Below are 25,089 nucleotides of genomic sequence, written 5' to 3'. Positions count from 1 at the left end.
TGTTTCAACTAGGCAGTCGTAGTGATGACCCACACAAAAGACTGCTTCCAACATAACAATGACAAGCCTTGTGATTGTGGCACAATTTGGTGGAACATGCTACTTTTAATAGTGTCAAAAATAGTTCACTGTAAATTAACACTGTGTTTACTGACCTGAAGACACACCAAGTGCAGCCATGCTGTGATCATTAGCATTAGCAAGTCTTGCAGGGAGATAGTGGGGTCTTTCAGAGCTTGCCATCACTGATTTTTAATGTTGGTATCAGCAAAATTCTGCCACTTCTTACAAAGTGATAATGGAAAAGGGCCATTTGTGAAGAAGATCAGTGTCAAGGGACATTGTCCATTCTGCAGACTTTGATTCAGACCAAGAAGCTTGTTCCTCTTTCTACTTGCTGAAAAGTCTTTGTGTGTTAACTTCTACAATATTAAACTTAAATGCACTGGCATTTTGAAATATGTTGAAAGGTCCCATGTCTTATGTACTATGTATGTTTACAGTCAAGATGAAGGGTAGAAGTGTGCTGTTTCAGGCTACATGGGAAAAACTGTCTTGAGCCACTGTGAAATAAAAAAGCAACCTCTGTGATAAAAGGAGCTCTCTTGAGTCATTAGACGACTACTAGAAATAGGGGAAAAGCAGTGTGGCAAAGAATTAAAGAGCTATTGATAGGTGCCATTTTCTACATGTATTTTGGAGGGGAGTTTCTTCCTTAGTATGACTGATAGATGTCCTGCTTTTCAACAGCATTCACACCAAATTTCAAGACTGCAAATATATGGAAATCTAAGAACTGATGGGTCCGTTTTTTTAAATCAAGTGTTCTTTAACACAGTTCCTCTGCAACCCAGCCTATTTGCATATGTTATGTCAGTAGGGGCTGAACCTTCTAAAAGTATTCTCTGTAGCTGTTGAATGTTGAAATCATCCATTCATTTTGGCCAAGGAAAGCAGTGAGGTAACTTATAGAGCAGATAGTTTTTTACAGATATGCAAGGAATTTGGAGCTGATACAGTTGATGCCACTAGAAGCATTGCAAAATGACAAAATCTTGTCCACATGCTTAGTATCCTGTTTTATGTCAAAGTTGAAAAGCAAAGCATTCTGTCTTACATCCACTAATAAGTTTAGAAATGTATTTAGCACTACCAAACAAATGGAGTGGACCCTTTAGTCCGGCTATAAAGTCAGATATCAAAAAAATATGCAAGTTATAGTTTTTGAGACAAACTAGTTAAATAATGCTTCTTTTATTTTTTAATAATAAAATTTTCACAAATATTTGATTGCCACATAGGCAGCTAGAAAGCTTAACCTGGAAACAACAAAATGTTGTTTACATGAAAAATCACTGATAATGGGAGCCTTTGAAATCCTTCTTCCAGGACTTGGATCTGGGATTCTTCTTCAAACTATTTTTCAATAATAAAATCAGAGAATGGTTTGGGTTGGAGGAAACAAAGGTCATCTACTTCCAACCCCTGTGACCTGGGTGGGATCACCTTCCACCAGACCAGGATGCTCAGGGTCCAATCCAGCCTGGCTTTTAAATGGAAACATGTTTTAGGCAGCTTGTTTTTCATGTTAGTAGGGTATTTTGCCTTTGACATCCATTCATCTTAAGCCTGTTTTGGAGGACCTTTCACATCCCTTGTTACTGCCTAACTCATTATTTGGGTTTTCCCCTCTACTGATGCCTGTTTTCATGACAGAGGATGTAATTGCTTTAACATGATTTCTCAGCAAAATCATGTTGCCTGTTACCTACATTTTTCTTAACTTTCTGAACTCTTGATTATGAATTGTTGTAAATGCATTACTATTGTCTGTTACTGCTACAGGAATTAAAGTGAAGCTGATGAGTTTCACCCTTTCCCCCAGCCTTTCAAAGGCACATGCTATATCTCTCGTTTCTAGCCTACCAGAGCTTTCTACATCTTTCTCAAGTTTTGAAACTATCAGCTGCTTCTGTCAGTATCAGAGTTGATTTTTCCTCAGCCAGGAGTTTTAAAACATCATACTGGCATAACCCTTCTCTTACCTAGACCAAGTTTGTACATCCTTTTCTTTGCTGTTGGTTTTGCTGACATCTGATCACTGTAAAAACTTTTAGGGAGAGCGGAAAACAACCAGATATCAAACACTTGTTTTCTTGTGCTGTCTGTTGGTAGATTGGAAGTGTAGAGATGCAAAGCAAAAGCTTTGCCTTTTTCTTCCTGTATTTTCTTATTATCCCTCATTTCCTTTGTAGTTTTCTTTCATTTCATGCCTTTGAACTATTTGACTCGAGTATATGGGAGAGCTGGCAGCATTGAAAAGAGTATGACAGATCAGGAAGGAGCTGGATTTATCTTAATAGAGAGATTGGAGAGAAAGGAATGGATAACAGAAGTGGACATACTTCTCCATCTGGTCTGTCCCCGTGATGGACAAGAATGGCTCCACTGTCCTGCAGCTGCACATACCTTAGGCTTCAGTTGTGACTATGTAGTTGTCACATGCAGATGTGAAGAATATAGACTGACACTAATTACTCTTGCTCATACCTGCCTGGGAGCTTTCTGTGTTCTCTACTGTGTGCATGCAACAGTGAACAGGATTGCATGTCAACTCAAACTGATGGAAAGCTTTACATGGAGAATATAATTATATACAAGCTGGCATGTTTTCAGAATTGCCTACTTACTTATGTGTGCAAAACCTGTGTCCCAAATCTAGTTACATTTTCTCAAATGTGTGGTGGGGTTTGGAACATAAGCATACCATCAAATACATATTTTCTATGTATAGAGAAGGAATCCCTTTTGCTGTTACGGGTTGGGCTATGCATTTGTTCCATAAGGTTAGTTTGTACACTAGTACCCTTTAAAAAGAAGCTGACAGGAGATTCTGCATGTGGACTGTGACTTTCTGAAGCCGTTTTTCTTGACTAAATAAATGTATTACCTTAAAATATAGTGATTTTATGAAATTTGACATAGGTCATATAGATACATATGAAATACAATCTTAAATCAAATTTCTTGGCTGAACTTGAGCTTTCTTTTTTTCATAATATCATATATATTATATTGTGAATTCTTAATTTTATTAGGATGTACAAAATCTCTCTGTATTGAAATGAAAGCTCTGTGAGAAGTTTGGCAGATTGTTTTGCAATGGAGGTCACAATCAGAATTGGCCACTCCTGGGGATAACTCTTTACTTGTACCTAGAGTATTAATAAAAATAAAAATTTGAAACTATGAATTTGAAGTAAAATTTGAAGTTTGGAGTATTCTGTAGATATTAAACTGTGATTTTGCATATTGAAGCCACACTTCTTAAGTCTAATATAATCTAAATTTTTCAACACATTAAAATTAATTGTTCCTAGATCAATTTTCTTCAGTGGTTAGCAATGACTTTCCTGTGAAAAACTGGTGTGTAACTTTACACTGAAGACAGTTCAAAATTAAATGCTGTTTTAAAAATCTTACTCCAAAGTGAATTTGACATGCTTCTTTTTGGTCTTGGTGTCTCGCACAGGTATCGTTTTTCTTGTTCATCATTTTTGTGGTGTACACCATGCTGCCCTTCAACATGAGGGATGCTATAGTGGCCAGTGTCCTGACCTCTGCCTCTCACACCATCGTGTTGAGCGTCTGCCTGTCAGGCACAGCTGATGTGAAGGAGCACCTGGTGTGGCAGGTAGGTGCTTTCTGCAGCTGATCATTAACTGTGCATGGAATAGCCTGGCAGGTGAGCCAGGAGTGCCTCACTGGGTGCTTGGGAGTATCAGCTTATTTCTGAGTTGATTTCTGATTTGCTAATTCACAGGTAATTCTCTTTCTGATAATGAGGGTGTCAGTAAAGTTATGTCTTCCTAAATGACACATGGAAGTGGTGGGTCTAAAGCCATTAGTACTTAATAGTGTAAAAACTTCAATTACTTGAAAAAATAAGTGATGCAGATGTACTGTAGTAGGTGCCCTACCCCTCTGGTTTGTAATGCATGTTGTTCCTCTCCTCACCTCATTAAGGCCTTGCTTCCAAGACCAAGGATTTTTTACAGGTAGCAAAATGTCATCTTTGACATTGTTCCTTTGAATATGCTTGTCAGCTGGGTTAAAGTTCTGCTGTGAAGATATTGCCCTCTACAAGTCTGCTGTAGTCTTGTCCTCCTTCTGTAATTCTCAGCCATTTATAGGAATTTTATAGCATCACCCTGACTGGTCCCAGTAATTGAACAAGACTGGTTGGCTCCAGACTCCATGACATTTTGGGAATCTGTGTGTGTTTGCAGTTGTGTCTTGAATTGTAACTAAACTCTGATAATCTACCATGACATACTGCAGATTAATAATTTGTAAAAATTCAAATATTAGGATTTGTTTTTCCTTACTCATTTAAAGATATTTTAAATGATGAATTATTATGTTTTAGTTGTAGTAATGTGACAATCCCAGCTGACATTTATAAAAATCTGTATTTAAAAAAAAAAACCCATAAGATTTCATTTTGAAAAACAAAGACATGGGTTTGGTTTTTTAGTACAGTTATGCCATGTTAAAGAAATGTAATTATTTTAACTTTTGCATCAAAATATTACTGAAGCTTTAAAGTGAAAATATTTTTATAAACATACTGAAAGAACAAGACAGATATCATACTATTTATTGTTAATAAGAAGAAAGCAAATAATAGTTTCTACTCACCTTTTAATATACTTAACGGTTTACTTTGAAAAATACTGTGCCTAAAAGTAATTTTAAAAATGCCCTGCCTTGTAACTTGCTGTTCAGAAAAATAAATTTTATTTCCACTTATTGCTGCAGAAATATGTTCTATGGAATATTGAAATTGAAGTCTGGTAAACAAAATATGTTCTAAGATGTAATTCTCTGTAGAAGTTTTAAATTATGAGCAAGGTAGTTTTGCTTTGCTCTTGCTGATTTGGATTAGTTGAGTGGTTTTCTGTGGAAGTTGTGAAGTTGTGCTATATGTTAAGCAAGAACTGTGGTCATCTGCAGTTAATATAGTATTTGAACAATTCAGTAATACAGTTATTCATATTTGTAGTGGAAAAATCAGGGAGAATATTACACTTCAGCTTTTTTGTTAACCTATGGCTTTTATTCTGGGCATCGATACATTGCTAAAGCAGTATTAATATTTGCCACTCCTCTAAAATTGTTTTGGGTTCAAGTTCCCAAATAAATTATTTCTTTTTCTTGCCTATCTTTCTAGACCATTAACATTTGGTATATCTAAAACAATATTTTCAGAAGATGTTGTATTTTAAGACCCATCAAGTCTACAGAATTAAAAAGATAAATCATATTGTGTGAGGTAGAATTATTGTCTTTCCTCTCTTCTGTAACTTCCTGTTTCATTCAGAAAGAGTAGCAGTCTTTCCACAGTTTGTAAACTTGTTAAGAATGTTTAGTTTCTGCATTGTTACTAGTTTTCTATTTTGTATTTGTAAAATGTGTTAAGTGTTATGAATAGCTTGGCAGTTACTCGAATGCACGGCATTCTTGTGATTTTGTGGGAAGGACTAAATGAAGCTCCCTGACTACATTTCATTTGCCCTCTGTACATTTTTAGATTACTATTGTTTATACTTCGGAGTGTAAGCAAAAAAATGTTTATTTTGTGCTCTTTGCTTTTGAAAATCATGACCACAAATAAGGGCTTAGACTAGAGATGTTGAGTGCCTGAAAAAGAGAAATAACACTTGACAATGATATACCTTAAGTTCATATAGGGTATTATAGTATATATATATGTGTGTGTGTACATATATATATATATATCTTGTATATGCAGCAAGAATCCTTCTGTAGAGAATACCTGCATCTCCTTTATAATTACTCCCTATATTTGAGACTTCCATTATATCTTCTCTGAGCTTTCTCTTGGCTGAACAGCCTTTCTTCAGTCTTTCTTCTTATGTCAGGTTCTCCTGCCTTATAATGTGTTTGATAGGCCTTTGCTGGACCTTCTTCAATTTTTCAGCATCTTTCAGTGACTGATTGGCATCCCATAGCATTTTAAAAGTTAATCATACCTTCAGTCTGTGAGAAGAGAAAAATCAATGTTCCAAAGCATCCACTCATTTTGAAATTTGGCAGAGCCTATCTGATTGGTTTTGTCATTCCTTAGTTATCCTCCTTTTTTTGATGTAAGATTTTACATCAAAAAAGTGGCTTTTTTAAAGCTGCAAAGCGTGGGGTGCTCTTGATCCAGGGTCTGTTGCAATTAGAGATACTGAGATAAATTCTCCTGCTGGGATAAAGAATCCTTCAACAGACTCTCTGCTGATTACATGAAGCAGTCTCTGTTTGACCTACATGTTTTTCAGGGAGAGGGAATACAGCATGGTTTAAAAATTAGGAATGATGGAGATTCCACAAGCCTTCATATTTTTGCCATGGCTGTTGAGTATCAGTGTTAGAATTCTGTTCATCTTTCTTATTAGAAATTTGTCCAGTCTTGTCATCCAGCTTCTGGATCCCATTTTTTTGGCCGGTAGGCTGACAGACCCAACAGGATCCAATTTCTGTTCCTCCTGTGAGAGTGCTTCTAGACTATCATGAATTTGCCTCATAACCTTTTTGTCAGTAAAACAAACGAGTTGCCTGCTTTTGCACTAGCTAAGCCTTTCATCACTCTCACAGTTTTTCTTTGACTCCTCACTTGTGCTTCATCAACATCTTTCCTGCAGCGTGGGCATTTGCCTTAGGGGAGCATGCCAGGAGCAGCTGCACCCGTGCCAAATGCTAATAGGGGCCAGGTTTACAAAGGGGTCAGTGTGCTGCTGTGCCCAACACAGACACAGCCTCTACATTGAAAAACCCAGCTCAGCCCAGCACAGACACAGCCTCTGCAGTGGAACACCCAGCTCAGCCCAGCACAGACACAGCCTCTGCAGTGGAACACCCAGCTCAGCCCAGCACAGACACAGCCTCTGCAGTGGAACACCCAGCTCAGCCTCCCCGTGCGCTCCTGTGGGCAACGTGATGCCCAGCTGTGGCATCTCTGGTGGGAAGGGGGAAAAAGGGTCCTGTGTTCCAGCCCCAGTTTATGAAAAAAGTAACTGTGTATGTATGTTTTGGGGCTTTTTTCTGTTGAAAATTTTAATCCTAACCTTTACGAGGTGCACAGTCTGGAATCTGGGACTCTGTCCCCTCTTTCAGGTGAGAATCCCACTGCCAGGCAGAGGAAGTTGTTCTGTCTGCTCCAGGACTGCTTGAAGACTGATTCTGATGTAAAGGCATTTGGCTCAGAAGACTCTCACAACTTTAACATCCCTTTCAGTTATTCCTGGAATGGAAAGTATTTAACTGCCATCTTTTGCTATAAACACACAACCTGTTTTTCCCCAAACCAGAACAGATTCTAATCAAATAACTCTGGTTTTTTTATTCTATTATCAACTAGTTAACCAGTCTGATCTCATAATGGCTTGATAGTATCATTAGAGGTAATTTTGTTCTTAATCTGTTAAAAAAAGAGGTAAGCAAAATAATTAAACATCTTATAAGCTTCCATTTTTCTTTCCTCTTATGATTTATATGAGGAGTCTGATTTTTTTTATTGTAGTCTTTTAGTTTTACTTTATCAGCAGGCAATATTGTTGCCCTTGCAATAATTTTTCATGAGCTGTGTGTTTTCCAAACCTTTGCTAAATCACTACAAACTCCCCTTTTAATTTTTTTTTTAAAGTAGTGTTCTTTACCTTGGAGGATTTTTTTGGTAAAAGGGTCTGTAAAAAGGGTCGTTTCTAAAGGCACAAAATTGTAGTTAGGCAGAATGCATGTGTGCATACACACAACTTTATGTTGGCTTTGGACTCTGTTCAGGAATGCATACACCAAAAGGAAATAGTTAGTAGCAACTTCTGCTAAAATCTTTTGTGTGTGTGATCTTATAGCCTGGATAATTCTTAAGATAATAGATAATTCTGTTGTGGTGGGAGAAAAACACATACTAAATGAAAAATTTATTTTCAGGAATGTTTGAATTGGGAAATTCCAAGGCTTCATCCACAAGATCTTGTGAATTTGCCATCAGCTAGCTGAGGTCTCTTCTTACAAAATTAAAAATCAATAACTGTGGCCTATTCAGGGAAAAGAAATAAATTAACCAAATAACAGTGAATTAAGAAAGGGAATTGGCTTTATTTAAAAAAACACAACAACTTCTTCATTACTACACATCTTGAAAAAAATTATACCTAAAGCTTACAATCAGAAGTGTAGCAGGATTTTCTAAGATGGACAACTTTGTTTTTCATCTATAATATATATTTAGACATGCTAATCCACATGCAGCAACATATCATGCAAAAGGCTTTTGTTTAGAACACTGATTTAAACTTATCTGTTAACTTAGTAACTTTAAGAGGTGATGATAGTTGCAAAAACTATTTTGTGTAATAGAGTGGCACAGCAGAAAAATAAAAATAAAAAGCACCAGTATTCATTGGCTTATAAAAGAAGAAAATGTACCGCTCTAGGGTTCAGAAATAGAGTAGAAATTGGTTTAGCTGTTATCACACAGTGGAAGAAAAAATCATATGTTTATTAAAAAAGTCTGGGAAAAAAAGCCTATGTCTTTAAGTACATCCCGTGCTGTACAACCCCTGAGGCAGTAAAGCTGCACAGTGAAAGTTTAAAGCACACAGGAACTTCATTCAGCCTGAATGTCAAAAAGCTGTTACTGGGTGCTGGATTTATCCTTTTTCCTTGAATATTACCTTTTTTTTTTTTTTTTTTTTTTTTTTTTTTTTAAGGAGAAGGAGAAGGGTTATTTGTGAAGGTAGTGCAGTCAAACAACTCTGCTTCCTGCTGCTCAGCTTCACGCTGTTGTTCCTGCTGCAGGTGTGGAGGGCAGTGACTGCTGTGGAAGGAGGGAGGCTCTGTTCCTTGTACTCCTTGTAGCAGCAGCTGCCACTGTTCTGCACCTCGTGCCTTTTCCCTTTTCTCTCTCCACCCCAGTCTGGCTCAGCACATTGTGCAGCAGCTGGGAGCCACTTTGAGGGAGGAAGACTCTGTCCTGCATTGCACAATGCAGCAGGCATTTTTTTTTATTATTGCACATTTTCTTTACTCTTGATTTTATGCTTTATGTAGGCAGACATTGAAATGCCATCTGCTGTGGGTTTTTAACTAATTTTCACAATCAGCAGATGTACTTTGTGTTTCACTCATTCTTTAAGGCAATCTGTACAGTTTGGATGTGCTTACAAAGAGGCCACTTGCCTACAAGGGTATAGATATGTAGGAGAATGTATAATTCCATTTCAGAGTATTTAAACAAAAACATAGAGAATATGAATGTGATCCAAAAAGTCCCTGAGGCTGTAAATGGAAGACGAGTAATACTTTGTGTGATGGCAGATTCAGCAAAGTCCTAGAATTATATTGTGAAATGAAATGGCCATGTGGGTTTTCAAAAGCACCATTTACCTGCAGCCCAAAATCAGCATCTAAGAAATGCATAGAAATAGTCCTGGTAAGATGTGCAGGAAACCATCAAAGTACAGAAGGTAAATAATAAATGCCTCCCTTTTTTTAAGTCATGGAAACATCTCCATGAGTTATCAAGTAACTCCAGTTAACATTGATTCTTAAGCTTTCCTGAAAGGATTAGATTGACATTTGTGTTAACTTTATTAGAGTTAATATTTTTATCAGCAACAAATATTTATCACTTTCATACTACTTTACCTCACATTTCTTATTCTGCAGATGTCAATTTCTTTTAGCAATTTTAATTTTCAGAATATAAATTAATTTGTTGAAAAAGCCCCCAGTCCTCAGTATGTCCATGAAATTATAAAATGTCTATGTCAGAAGCTTTTTCTTGAGGCTACCATACTTCCAAAACTGTCACCTATACAGCATGCCTTTTGCAAGGGAATTGTATTCCAGATCCTTTTAAGGATGACTGTAACATACATAGCTTACCAGGAAAAGGTTAAACCCATTAATTCAGAATTTTATAATACTGTCTGTCCAGATAATTTTTTTTGGGTAAAGAATCTTAGTTACTTCCTCTGAGCTAGTTTTGCTGATTTCCTTCCATTTTCACAGATGTTGGCCAGCCTTTTCAGTTACATAGTATTTTTACAGCTTGGCACTTTTTGTCAAATTTATTGTGAATTAGTTCATTTCCTATTGCAGCTGGAACATTAAATTCTGTGGATGATACTCACTCTAGGCATGATGCTTTGTCATTTCATGTACTCAAAGAATTACTGTCTTTCTCTACATGTTATTTGTAAGAATTCTGTGGAAGAAAAATGTTTTCCCTATCCATATCTGAATACATTTCCCTGTCAGCCACTTTCATTTCAGTCAGCCACTGCAGCATAAAATAAGGACCAGGAGCACAAACATCTGTTGTTGTGTGGAGAAGACTTTGGTGAGTCAGTGGTTCAAGACCTCACCTCTTTGTAGATTCCTGCAATAGGATGTGATCTATTTGTTGTTTAAGCCCCTCCACCCACCAGTACTACACCACTACTGATCAAGTAGAAGTCATTCCACTTGCAGTCATCTTCCAAAATTTGCACTCCTGTGCACTCATGTCAGTGTGTGCTCATGCAAGTCCCTGGATAGCCCTTGTTTCCCTCAGCACACTTCTGCCATGTCTTTCAGTGAAATGCAGGCTGCAGAACTGCCTGGACTGCAGCCTCCAAGGGCCCATCCTGCAGGTCCTGGGATGGAATCAGTTAATGCCTCCAAATAAGCATGTGGAGGCCAGGAGCAAAATAAGTAAACTTCTGCCACAATTTTTTTTGGCTTTTTTACAAGCTATGCTGCTTGTAAAAGAGAGCTGTTCTCTGGCCCTGGAGCTGGTAGCACAGCACAGCTTTTGTTTACCTGCCTAACCTCCCTCCTGCTCCTTTTCCCTTCCCCAAACACGGCGGTCGGGTGTCGACTTCTTCCAAAACATTCCTGACATATTCTGTCCTCTAAGACATGTCGAGGCTCTGGGAAAATATGCTTTGCAGTACAGATGAAAATGGTGCTAGTGAGCAAGGGAACAGCTGTACAGAAGCCATGATCATGGAACTCAAAACTGCCTTCCACTCTGGTTTAGCAACAGAGACAAAGCTGGAGGAGATCTGCAAACCTTGAAGTAAACCTGGATCTGGTGCTGGATGATGTGATTCAGTGGATTAGGGGTTACAGAGGTAGTGCTGGGTGGATGGTTGGATTGGAGGATCATGATCTCTTCCAGCCCTGAAAAATCTATGATTCTGTGTATCCACAAATTCCAAATTCTTCACAGGGATTGCATCTTTGGAAATTGCACTGCATATTCTTTTGTCTCTCAAGGTGTTCCTACATACCCAGTGAGTGGCATCATTGTTTGTTATCTGTGGGCCTGAGAAGAAATCACATCTCTCCTGTACCTCCCTCTAGTTATGTGTAATAAATTATGTTTATCTGCCATCAGTTTAGAACTGGTTATGGGTATACTAAAGATGGTATGATGCATATTTGCTGCAAAGGTCACCTGCCTGGACTCTGCTAGATCTTGCCTGTTTCTGAGTGGGGCATTATTAGTTACAACTTTGATTGCAGCAGTCTGCAAACAGCAAAGGCTGCAGTATATCAGACATAGTTATGTTCTATTTGCAGTTTTATTTTCTTTGCTGCTTTGGGGATGTATTTTCTCACAGATGTGTGGCAATCTGTCAGCTCAGAAACCCCAAGAACACAGGTCTGAAGTAATCAAGCTGTCTCTGCCCCGGGCTAGCTTAGGTCCACAGGCTTTGGGAGTTGAGGCTGTGTGACAGAACTTAAGCTGCTCTGGAAATACAAAGCTGTGCAGAGACCTGTCTGCATCTGAACCTTATGCCAGCTTCTGTGTCTTTGGATATACAATAGCACAGTTAATCCTAAGGCCTTTAGTCTTTTAACCAAAAAATTAAGATTTGCCAATGTTGAAATAGCACAGATCTGCAGAAAATTCAAATACTTTTGGGTGCCCAGAACTAAGGCTGATAGGCCAGCGTTGACTGAAGCCTCAGCAGGACAGGAAAATCACCCTGAGCAAAATCACCCTAAAGGATTCCAGCAGATGTTTTGTTCTCAATGCTGAAGAAGGAAGCTGGTGCCCTCCACAGCTTTATCAATTCTTATTAATTGGACCCAGAGAATTTTTTCTCTTTCCTAAGCACAAGTAGTTGGTTTCATTGATCATGTAAGCAGGAAGACTTCCATGCATGCAAAGTACTAATTATTCAAGATCCCAGTGCCTGTCTTTCAAACAGTTGTTGCCACTATATGCTGCTGCAGAAGAGTATGAAAAGAAGGACTTTAAAGTTCATTGTGTCAGTTTAAAACTGGGGAAAATTATTGCAACATTAATGAATGCAAGTGAGTAGGTCAGATTCTGAAGAATCAGATTCTGTGTTCTTCAACACAGGCACACTTTTGTGTTTTAGAAGCCAAAACTGAGTTTTGCTCCAAAGGGATAAATCAAGTTTTGCTGTGAATAAATTTGTTAATTTAAAAGATTTCTAGTGGCCACTTGAACAATCTTCTTTATCTTGAATACTCTTTCTCTCTCTCTCTCTCTCCCTCTCTATGGTCTCTCTGTCACAGTAATATTTGTTCAGGTTAACCACTGCAGCTGTGTCTGTCCTATTTACTAGTTTATTTGCTACACTTTTCTCCCAGACATGTGGAGATGAGATCCTGCTCAAGTTATTTTAAAACAGGAAAAGAATGTGTCCTGATGAGCATTTACTCACATATGTGCTTCTAGTAAAACTGTTGGGATTATTCAAGGATGCTTGCAACAGCTTGTGTGAGAGAGCTTCACACTGTGAATGCAAATATGAGGTGTGCAGTTATCCTGTTTCCTCTAGTAGGTGATGAGATGGAGTTTTAGCTTCTGATGGAAGTCAGCTGGGATTTGGCTGATGGTCTCTGAATGCTGACTCGTGCTGACCCCTGCATACACACAGACACACACGCTGCTTGGCCTGTGGAGTGAGCCATTAAAATGTGGCCTGTGGAAAGAACAGCCCAGGGTGACAAGGAGCAGTGCTCCCAGGTGGCCTGCCTGCTCCAGCCTGCTCTCACAGCCAGTGTGCAGGGACAGAGAGCTGTCTCTCCCTGTGTGACACCCGGAGAGGCTGCTGCTGCAGAGACAGTGTCCGCAGGGTCTGGCAGGGCAGCCAGGTACTGCCATGCCAACCCCAGCTCTTCTGCCCTAACAGGCTATTTAGATCCACTCATTTATCATGTTCAATTTATTTCACAGCATCAAATACAGTCAGGTTGGTTAAGATCCTTCGGGCTTGTCTTGCTCACCCCCCTTCCTCTCCCCTCCTTGTTTTTTACTAAATAAGCATAGGATAGCAATTTCAAAGTCTTGAAAGTGGAGAAATGGGCACAATAAAAAAGAAACTACAGCAAAAAGGAGAGGACAGAGAATAAACATTACATTATCTGTGTGAAAATGGAGACAAAAGCATAAATGCTAATAAATAGGAGAAGGAGAATACTGAAAAGTTGAAAGATGGGTAATGAGGCACCTTTAATAATGTTCTCTATTATTTGTTCTAAGATGTTGCTTTATTTGCTGTTCAGTGATCAATAATGACACCATTTTTTTTCTTCTATCCAGTTATTTAGTAAATGTTTTCCTTGGGAATTTGGAACTTTCTTAGTTCAGTTTATTGATGCTGCACCAATGAACTCTGAATGCAGAGATGATTCCCATTTTACTCTTATTGGTATTGACTGTGTCACTTCAGAATCTCTTTCACATAGTGCACATGTAGTCCCTGAAATCATTATCTAGTTATTTTCTCTGAACTACATTGTTTCACCTTCCATTGGGCTGCATTCGCTAAAAATATTCCTGAGTCAAATCCAGGGGTTGCACACAAGCAGAGCTGGCCTGCCTGGGACAGTGGGGGATCGAGCAGGAACCTTTTAAAACACATATATTCCTCTGTATCCTCCCTGGACCTACCTGTGCCATCAGTCCTGGGCTTTGTCAGCAACCTTTAAGCTCCTGCAGGTTTAGAACAGAGTACAAATGAAGATCTTCCTTTGCAACCCTCTTTTCCTCAAAAGACTCAGTGTTAAACCCAGCTCTGCATTTGAATTGCATGGTGCAATTCTTGAGTAAGAGACTGATACTGGTGGGTCTTGAATGGCAAATTTCTGCCCCTTTAATTAAAAGCTATTTGCAAAAAATATGAAAGAAGAGGGAAACAGTGACAGAGGAACCCCAATAACCTAATCAGAGCAAACTGGACAATCAACTGACTTAGGATGGGATGTTTAGGGGAGGAAGCAAAGTGGGGAAAAGGAGGGATCATAGTGGTTTGGAAAATGAACAGTTATGGGAGAATAGATGAACAAGACAATAAAAGCAGATAACCAGGCTGTGGTCAGCACTGTTATCTGGCCGTGGTCATCATTAGAAAACATTAAACTTCCCTATCCCCTGGGAGTTGCAGCCATTACTGCATGACAAGGTAGTTGATTTTTCATTATACATTTGCTGGTCAGCATAAGGGTTCCCCACAACCACAATAATATCAGAGTTAAAGAAGAGTAAGTGTGGAAATGCTGCTCCATAATTACTGAACTGATATGATACCTGGCAGTGAAGGATTGCTGCAGGCAGTTGCTCTGGGTGTGCAGAGAGAAGGGAAAGATTTTCTGATGCAAACTGCCTAAGCAGACAACGATGTCCCTAGAGAGACATTGAGCATTCAGGTAGTGGAGCATATTTTTATTCCTCTTCAATGTCACTGAAACAAATATAAGGGTGCAGAGCAGAGGTGAGCTCAGGGTGTTAGAGTCAAGCCAGAAAGGTTGTTATAATTTTTTGAGAAAGATTGAATATAGCTTGTGAAAAGGGATTTACAGTAATGAATGCTCTTTCCATCCTTGAAATATGACACAGTTCCTTATGTTCTTAGTAGAAATTTAGCTGTTATTCGCTGTGTGAAAACAGCTTGAGGAAGGTAGTGGTGCTGAGATTCTCAGTCATGCTGGGCTCAGTTTGGATTCTTTGATATGAAGCATAATGGGGTATCTCAGAGAACTGAGGAGCTAAGAGGTAGGGCAAAAGATGGCCTTGAGTGCTTCAAGATGATGCTCCTATGTGTCTGCAGTGTTCTATTGCAGTTGAGGTGTGTGCACTAAATTTGCTTCTTTTGCACTATGGAAAGAAAAATAAATCTTCCCTTCCTGAAAACTAGGACTATTTGCCATCATGTTGATAGCTCTGAAAGTGGCACCCTCAGATTATCATTGACTATAAACTAGCAAAAGTCAGAAGTCTGAAGATAATTCAAGAGCCATCTGTGGTCCCTTTCAACTATACCCTTCAGTGATTCTGTGAAGTCTGCCATTTTATTGTAGCTTTCCAAATTCAAATTTCTCCTTGTAAATTGCTGGAAGTTTTCTTCCAAAATTTATGTCTTCTTTTTGGTTCCCTCATTCCTTGGTTTAAAATATATTTTTGCTTATTTTTTACTTATCTTTTCTTACAAACCTATTGTTTGCTTCTTTTTCTGACCTAGCTGGGCCTTTTAAAAACTTTATGTTTCTTTCAATCTTTCAGTAGAATTCATCCTGCTTAACAGCTTCCTGTGACAGAGAGTTTATCAGCCTACCTGTGTTGTAAGAAAAAAACATCTCTTGCTTGTTTCTAACCTGTCATCTGTCTGCATCCCCCAAGTTCTTACACTGAAAAAGATTGAACAGTTGAGCTCAGTTCACCCTTTCCACATCATTTATGAACTTATAAACCTCTGTCACACCTCCTCTATAATTTCTTTCCTAGGCTGCAGAATTGAAAATTGTTTATCTTTCCTTGTTTAGAAGCCATTCCATACGTTTGATCTTCCTTATTGCTTTTCTCTGATCTGAAAGTTTTCTCTTACCCAGTGTGAAAGCACAGTCTGTAAGACAGAAGACCCATTAATACTTCATAACATGCTTGTTTAGTAAGGAAGTAGGTCATTGTAAATTCTGATGACCCCAAATAAAATAGAAAAATGACTAGCCTGATGCTCAAGGCAAGCACAAATTAGCTGAAATGTTACTAGTGAAGGAAATGAAAAATCTGTGACCTGACCCATGCAATCTTGAGGGGAAGACTCAGAACATTTTGCTTAACAAAATGCACATGATTCTGTAATTTGTGAAGGAGGTTCAGAAGAACTGTTATGCATTAATTAGGGTGAAGTAAGAGAAATATGTTCGCTTTTCATGTCAGAAGCTAAAATGTTGAGGTCTGCTTGTACTAAAAATAATTCTAAAGAAGCAAATAGTGTTCTGATTATATTGTATTATGCTAAAACCTAAGCAACTAGGTTTGTTTCTCTAGGTCTCTTGCCTATTGGATTATTATTATTATTTTAACAATTCCAATTTAAGAGTTGTGAAGCTGAATATGAAAAAATAAAAATATGCTTCTATACCCATATTACTAGGCATGTGGGAAATGAAAATCTGTACTTTGAAGCAAAGAATCCTTCCTAGACCAGGAAGAAAAATTTGAAATTTCTTTTTTTTAATATGTAACTCTAGTCCTCTTTAAGGAAACATGTGTTCTCCAAAAGAACATATAAATAGAAATTAATTAAAAAAATAAAATTGCAATGTATCTGAATGATAGTGCAGTTACTGTCTCATTAACTGGATTCCAAAAGAAGGCAGTGGTAATTGTATAGCTGCAGTTAATAAAATTTTCAGAATGTATTATGGATGTTGTGCCTCATTCTGACAAAGTCAGTTCACAAAAGAGCAGTAAGTGCTGCCTCAAAGGACTGTTATGTTTCAGGTGTTAAAATCTTCCCTTAACAAGCATCTAAGGCATAGATCAAAGTAGAACTACAGTGTGCATGGGCTTGAAGCTCATAAATATTTTCTTGAACTCAGGGTTGCAGATCTGTTCCTATTTTGGAAATGAGTTATTTCCAGTATTTTTCAAGAAAAGTTCACAGTATGTTCTGTGGTATTCAGCATTTTAGCAGTGATAAAATCCTTTGCATTATGTGATGTCTTGACAATATTAGTGCCTGTATATATGTATATATAATATGTAAAATCATATATATATATCTAATATACATAATATAGATAAATATATAGTTTTTCTCCTTTTCTACACAGTTTTTTAATAGCAAATGTAAGTCTCTGGACTATACTGTTGTGTTTCATCTGTGGTTATCTGTTACCTGTTCATCTGTGAGGTTTTTTGATTACATTTGTGTCCAAGTACCTTTCATTTTAGTTCAGTGAGTCCAGCTGGAATTAAACACATCTGAATACCACAGGGCATTTTTATAAGTCTGAACCCAAGTATATAAACCTTCTTTCCACAAATTGTGTTTCTTCATCAAGTTCTTGCACTTTACCATGATGCCAGCAATGGGCCATCAAGTTGGGCTGCTCATAGCTTTAATCACAGACCATGTGAACACTGTGCTGCCTCTGAGAGGGCAAAATAGGCTTGGGCAAGGAAGTTGTGTGAATACCTCCTGGACAGATTGAGACTGTCGAGGTTCAGTTTTCTTTTGCTGCCATTTACAGTGTTTTAGGGTGGTGGAGAAAGCTGTGGTGAGGGACAGTGCTAAAACACAGTGTACATGGAAAACTAATAATTTATTTTTTAAAAGTTGGTAAGTCTCCTACACTGTTACACTTATATAAGCAAGCTCTTGGAAATAGAACAGCAAATATGATTAATACTTGGGTGGTTTTGTTTTCCCCTTTCCCTAAGTGTTCTAAAGAATCAAATTCAAAGACATTTAACAGAAGTTAATTCTCCTCTACTGCTATGAAGTTTGTTGAGCTGGATAAAAAAAGAAAATAAATCCAAAGCTATATTCAGTTACATAACTACTTTAAAATTCTATGTTTTCCAAAGGTAGAGCAGTGATAACATTTCATCAGTGCCAAAGTGCCATGGTACATTGCTTTGGGGTTCAGAAGAGCTGACCTGTGTCTCTGGCTTCATCTCTTGAAATCCTGTTGATTTATTTGAAGTCTTCTCAAGTGTCATCTTTATTCCTCCATTCTGTATTCCTCCATTGCTTCCATTTCTTTATTGGTTAAATGCTGATTTTTTTATGTGGGTCATACAGTTTGACCTCAAACATCCTTTGTAATATCTGTAGCACGAGGACAATGAATGCAAAGGAAAAGCTCAGATCTGGAGTGGAAAATAACATCTTGTATTTGGCCATATTTTTGTCTATTCTGAATAGATCTGATGAATATCATTATGTATTTTAGGATCTTTCATATGGTACGTAAAAAATTGTCTTGCTTTCTTAAAGTTTTAAAAAATTCAGTATAACTTAATGTGTTTCCTTATTGTAATTTTGTTTGTTTCCTTATTGTAATTTTGTTTGTTGTCTCCCCCTGTGCTGTGGGGAATTGAATTACTTTGCACCTGAAACATGAAATGTGTGGTATCTTCGGCCTGAGCTTGGAAATCATTGTAACCTTTACTTGTCCAGGGCCAGAAAGTACCTTAGGGTGTAAAGTGTGCTGTTCAAGCAGAAGTAAAGACTAAGGTGTAGATTACAAAGTCAGAAGGAGCTGCAAGGATCATCTGGTGCCACAGTGTTTCTGAGATCAATATTATGTTCCTCACCTGACAATTCTCATCAAGGTTTTTTGCTCCCTCCCCATGCAGTTAGTGTTGATGGTGATTGCCTTTGACAACCTCTGAAAGCAGCTCAGAAAGAAGAAAAGCAAAATCTGTTTCTGCTTGTCTATCACAGAGCTTCTAAAGAGCCTTTCTGTATCCACTCTGCTGCTGCTGTACCTGCTCTAAACCCAGTGATTTGTGTTTTAACGTGGAGACATTCTATTCTAACTTGTGAATGGGCTTTCCTGTCATCATTCTGGCTGGGGATGTTTGCCATGACCTGGGGCACGCTGACCTTGGTTGCAGAGCAAGGCACCCTGTCCCAGCTAATTTCACTCCCTGTTTTCATGGCCCATTGCTGCAGCAGCTCCTCAGAAAGCTAGCAACTCAGCTCAGCACAGGCAAGTAGAAGACATGCAGTCAACTTGTTTCCAAAACATCTTTATTCAAATGTGATTTAGATGTCCTCAGTTATGGAAACATTTCCCGTGATGTGATAGAAGTTCCTGTAACTACCATAAACATGCTAGATGGGAGGCAAATCTGGAGTATTTAATTTGTTTGTTTATTTTTAACAGCAGTAACATGCATGTCTCATCCAAAATGCAGCACATTAAAGTTAGTCATTTTCCACCTACTCTCCCTTTTTTATTATTCCTATTTTTTTTTTTTTTTTTTTTTTTTTTTCCCCTGCAGCTCCTGTATTGCATGCCCTTTTGTGCAGCCTTTAAATTTCTCCCTTGCCTGGGCACCCACTCTGGGGACCACAGAAGCCTCACAGCAGAGAGGGCAATGTAGCAAAGGCAAGGGCAGTGTCCTTGTGGGGCAGGACCTTCTCCTGCTCCCTTCCCCAGGGAAGGGGGTGCCAGCCAGCAGGCATCACTGCACCCATCACAGGCTTCAGAGCAAGGTGGTTGGCAGCTCTGTAATCTAATTTTGTTCTACTTTTCCTGTCATGGATGTATCATTAGTTTTCTTTGAAAAACAAGGATTGTGAAGAAGAGAGGTTGTTTAATGAAGGGTGGGATATAATATTTTTGATATTTCAAATATCAAGCTATTAAAACAAGCAGAAATTACTAAATGTAGGGAACATAAAAATAATTCATGCGCCACAACGTATTAATTTTGGGAGATATTTAGAATCCAGGTTTCAACTTTCAGCCTCCTCTATAACTGTAAGGGATTTTCTTAGACATGTCCATGACAATCTTGGTGTTTTTACAACTACCTTGGTCAGCACCATAATTTTTAATCTGAGTCCTTAAGGCAGTTGATTTGCTTTGAAGATTCCTCCCAAGTATGAGTAATATAGGAGTTAATAGAATGAATATAAAAATTCCTGTATTTTAAAATTTTATACATTTTCTTCTACTGTGAGATAATTTATCAATAATTCCAACAATTTTTTTTGTTTTACTGTCTTACGTTACTTGGCAGTAATCTTTTTATTCCCTTTGTACTTCAGTCCTTTATTATCCATCTGACACTAGTCTCTAGTTAGGGTAGGAGATTAATTTTGTCCTTCATCCATAATAGAAATTTTCAGTGTATTTCCAACTATTGTGCTATAGTTTGGTTATTTTTATGTTTTTTAGGATATGAAATTATAATTTCTTAAGTAGTGAGGTGGTTTATTATTATTAATTTTTTTGGAATTGACTGCTGGTGGTTGTTTAGGTTTATCCTTTTGATCATTTTCAAACTGACTCTAAGCATGTTGCTTGTGATGAGTTCTGCATTAAATACTAAATTAGTGTTGAAAGACTGGTAGAGAATAATTTAAATATCAGATTAATATTGCCTACAATATATAATAGCAGGCAAGCCTCTAAAGAATTTATGAAAGAATAGACTGCTGAATAAAAGTTCATTAAATCCAGCTAGATCTTTCTTGAGAAGCTTTTAGAGTTACTTTTAATTTGCTTTTAGTGCGTAGTCATTAAATATATTAATGAACTGTTCTAGTTCTTGTTTTTGTATCTTACTAGTTTAATTCCTGATAACTCTTTGATTATTCTTTCATCCTCGTGATATTTGTTTTAAAAAATCTTATTTTAAGTGTCATTAATTTAATCATTTATTAAACACATATATTGTTCAACAAGCAAGAAGTGTTGAAAAGTCCTGGTAAAACCTGCAGTATTTAAAAGCAGGGAAGCACTTGCTGTCATTTCAGCTAAGTTTGAGTATTAATTTTTAAAATCTGGATGGATTTTGGCTCCTTCTTCTCTGATATTTAGTAAGTGTGAGCCAGTCACAAACACCAGATAGTGTCATTTCCATGCCCATAATCTGCTAAAACTGCTCTTGGAACCCAGCTGGTCTAATAGCTCCCTGTAAAACCTGCTGCACATCCCTTATTTTTACCTATTGGTTCCCTGGATTATCTGTAAAAACAGCAGAACATAAAGATATTTCATTTAATAGCAGTACAACTTTGATACTCTCTGTAAACAAACATAATTTTACTCCAGACTTACTTTTTGAAGTCTAATTATTATTTCTTTAGAGTGGGAAGGTGACACAAAATTGAAGCAATCTTCATGGAAGAAGTGACTACATGATGTCTGTGTGTACTTCAAGTATGGTTTTACTGACACAGTTTTACATCCATTAAGCAGACCATTGCTCTTTTTGCCTGAAAACAAAAGTTCTGCATATAAACACTTAAAAGATTATGAGCTTTCAGGTATTAAAAACAAGGCAAAAGTAGATTTTGTAGTACTTTCCAAAGATGTTTTTGACCTTTAAGTACAGGAAATCCCAGAGGAAAAGTATTTTCCTGTGTAGCATTTGAGTTAGTTACATTCCTAGCTTACAAAGTGCAGAAGCACTGCATCTTTTGGTGGGTGAGAGAAATGAAAGTACAGAGGCTGGTTTGAATTTCTCTCACTGATTGGCACAGTTTTGGCAGCATGTGGCACAAGCCTGATAGAAAGCCAGATGTGCAGCTGTGCTTGAGTGGAAATTGTGGATCAGTCAGATGTGTACATTTTCATTAGGCTGGGCTGGTACATTGTTGTGTCCTGGCTGCTGCAGCTGCCTGTGCTTTGAGGCTGCACCCGCAGGTCTTGGTCACAGGTGCTGCAGCTGCCAGAGCTGTAGGCAGCTGGGTGAGACACCCTCTCTGCCCACTGCTGGGACAGCCTGCACACCAGCCACACTGACTGGAAGAATGTTAAGGACAGCACTGTCCCTTTTCCAGGCTCTTCTCCCCGCACATTTTGTATCTTGTTCCACCCTTTTTGAAAGGAGGAGGCCACTGCTGTGAGTAATACTTGAGGTATGGTCATGTTGCACTTTGTAAAAGCAATGCTTTTGGTTCATTGCTCTGGGCTACATTAAGTGGTTCCAAGCCTGGATATTTTCCAGTATGGCAGAAGAGGGATTCAGGGTGAACTACAGATCCAGAACTAATTCTTCTCTAAGAGTGTTTTGTACATCTCAGAAGTTTACCTCAAAACAGAATTGTCTGACTGTGGCGTGCAGCTACAGCTCTGTCCCAGAGAGGATAACAGCATCACAGCATGCTTTTTGTGACATCACAAAGAACATCTGACAGAATTAAGGGTAGGCAAGTGGTAATAGGATTGAGAGTTATCTGTACTGGAGCATGTGATTTAATTTGGGAAGGGTTGCTGGGACACTTAATGCTGTAGTGGGCTGGCAGTGATAAACGACCACTGCTTTGCTGTTGAGTTTGGTGTCCTTGGTCAAAGAAATTTATTCCCTGAGGCTTTAAACTTTGGGGCTTTGGAGTTTGGTCTTGCAGTTTTGTGGTTAGCTGTCTGCCACACAGATCCACCTTGAAAGGATGTGTAGTACAGTTTGTGATACACCAGAGTCTCTCAGTCGTGCTCATTAGTTGCAGGCTGTGTAGCTGATTTGTAGTGCTTGCCTTTTAGTATATGGCAGTGCAGATTGTTATTTGCTAAAATGATGTTTTGTTTAAGCTTTTACCAAACTAATAAAATAATGCCTTTTAAGCAGGATGTGTTTTGATTAAAATGAAACAACCATTATTCATCAATTACCATTTTATATGTGAGTTGCTTCTTGGTATTGTAGGGTTTTGTTCACAGCAGTGTTAACTGTTTGATCATTAAAAATATAAAGGATTAGATAGGCATTGATATATTAGATAGGTTGTTTTAGAATTTTATCTTTTCTGATATTACATTATTTTCCCAAAATAAATGTAGCATTTTAAAGTCTAAATATATCTTTATATATAGTAGCATCATCTCCACTGTTAGCAAAAATACCATAAGTTATATGGAAATTGGTGAAAGATTTGATGACTGTATCATTCATTTTATGTCGCTTTAAAAAAAAAGTTTCAACATATTTTTTAATTTTTCCTTCTTAGGGAACTAAGTCTGAAAGTGAAAAAAACATCAACTTTCCTAGGAGTTAGCACTGATAGTAGTCAAAACTGCATTTTGCTTAAGTTCCCAATGTTATATCATCTGTGCAGTTTAATAGATAAACTTATTAGTACTTCATGTGACAGTTCATGAATTTTTGGATTTTCACCAGTATATGGGTATAGAATGAAAATTGTTCTGCACATATATGCTAAAGCTGATACTTATGAGTATCTTTTAGTATAGTAAAATAATTTATTCTGCAAGCTGATGCAGAGATATATCTTGTTGTTCATAAAAGCATATGTGAAAGCAATGATTGAAGCACAAGTTTGGAGACACTGGCGAGTTCTAGAAATGATTTTGTAGATGTAACTCTTCAGTGTTAATCTACGTGAAACATTCCTGGTGTGTAATTACAGTATCTGGAAATTAAGTTTTTAAAAATTATAAATGCTTCAATGCACATTTATTCTGTAAATAAGACATACTTTGATGAAAGATGGATGAAACTTGATGTTTTAATTAAACAGAATGTTCCTATTGATGGATCTCCACTATGGAAAGAGACAAGATAACATTGGCATTATGTCCTCTTCCTGCCTTAATGTGCTATTCTAATGTGTAGCAAATAGAAATATATCTCATGAATTCAATCTTACCTGTCATTGCTTGTTTATAAAGCTCTTTTTATGTTTTCAGTACCTGAATCCTGTGAAATTGCTTGAAAATATTGAAGGCAGTGAACTAAAGTTCTTGGCTGAATCATTATTTTAGTGAAAATTGACTGAATGGAATGTCATTTCTTTTCAGTGCTCTTTGCAAAGAAGCAAATAAGGGACAGAGCAACAGGGTGTCACTGCTCTGATCCTGGCCCCACAGCACTTGAGCAGGGCAAGCCCAGAGACCTTAACCAGGTTCTACCAAGAGACAAGACCTATAAAAAAACATGGCAAAGGGACGGGTGCAAGGCCAATGCAGAGGTTCAGGGTCACATGCAGCAATTTTTGGGCAGATTCACAGTGACAGGGCAGGGCTGAGGTCAGTGCAGTGCAGAGCTTGAGGGCTCTGTGCTCAGGCACAGGTTTCCTGGAGAATAGCATTCCTCCAGCACAGCACAGGCTGGGCTGTGCCTGCACACAGCTCCAGACCTGGGGATGTCACTACAAGCCCCAGGTGAGGGCTGCCAGGCCAGGCTTTATGAGTGTGCTCAAAGCCCTGTCACATCAACCACACAGCCAGTCATTTCACCACATAAAGGTTGTGCAGGTGAGATTTCTCCTTCATGACTCAGGACTAGCTGATCCCAGTCACCTTCTTGTCCTTTATAGGGCTGGAAATGGTTTCCAGGAGGGTTTGCACCTTCCCAGGGATCAAGGTGATATTACCTCCCTTGAAGACAGGAGTGATATTTGCATTCTTGCAGAACTCAAGAACCTACCCTGGTCCCCATGAGCTTTTAAAGACACCCAAGAGTGGCCTTGTAATGATATCAACAGGTATCACTACAAGGATAGCAGATATCAACACTCTCATCTCTTGTGGTGCATCCCATCATGTCCTTGGATTGGACTGTCAGCTGGACCTCTGCTGAGGTCCCTTAACAAACTAATGAGAAAAATAGTGTACTCAATCTTTTGCATCTGAGGCCATCTCCAGGCATGCTGATTTACAAAGGATTATCTGGATTATGTGATATGCAAACGTGGAAAGAATACAAACCAAAAGAGAGTTTTTTATGTAGAAATGACAGACAGCTTTGGGGGAAAAAAAATCAGTTTTTCTTAACAAGAGAGGGCCACTTAATTCCTTATAGATAATTTCTGATTTTTGGTCGTAGTGTTGTATGTAAGACAGTAGCCCAACATGCTTCTCCAGTTTCAGAGCTAATAAAACTTCCTTAATGTGATAAACTTTTGCTAACATAGAGTTCACCTAATTTTTAATAATTGTCTTCTGTCTTAGGATGAATTCAGACACTAAATGACAGTTTCTGTCATCTGTGACTCTGAAACTTCCCAATGCAGGATGGGATGAAAGGAGGAGTGTTACGATTGTGCTGGAATGAAAAAAATA

The 25,089-nt window shown here is 38.1% G+C and overlaps 1 protein-coding gene across 1 annotated transcript in view; it reads left to right on the top strand.

Annotated features, from left to right (window-relative positions):
* Positions 1-25,089, top strand: part of ADCY2 (adenylate cyclase 2) — a 197,480-nt gene that overhangs the window by 59,405 nt on the left and 112,986 nt on the right. The window contains exon 3 of the mRNA XM_079301150.1: positions 3,533-3,694. Within this exon, the coding sequence (XP_079157276.1) occupies positions 3,533-3,694 (162 nt within the window). The remainder of the gene's footprint in view (positions 1-3,532; positions 3,695-25,089) is intronic.

Source organism: Erithacus rubecula (genome assembly GCF_903797595.1).
Source record: "Erithacus rubecula genome assembly, chromosome: 3".
NCBI lineage: Eukaryota > Metazoa > Chordata > Aves > Passeriformes > Muscicapidae > Erithacus > Erithacus rubecula.
Note: the sequence above shows the minus strand (reverse complement) of the source record. Positions and strands in the feature narration are given on the sequence as shown.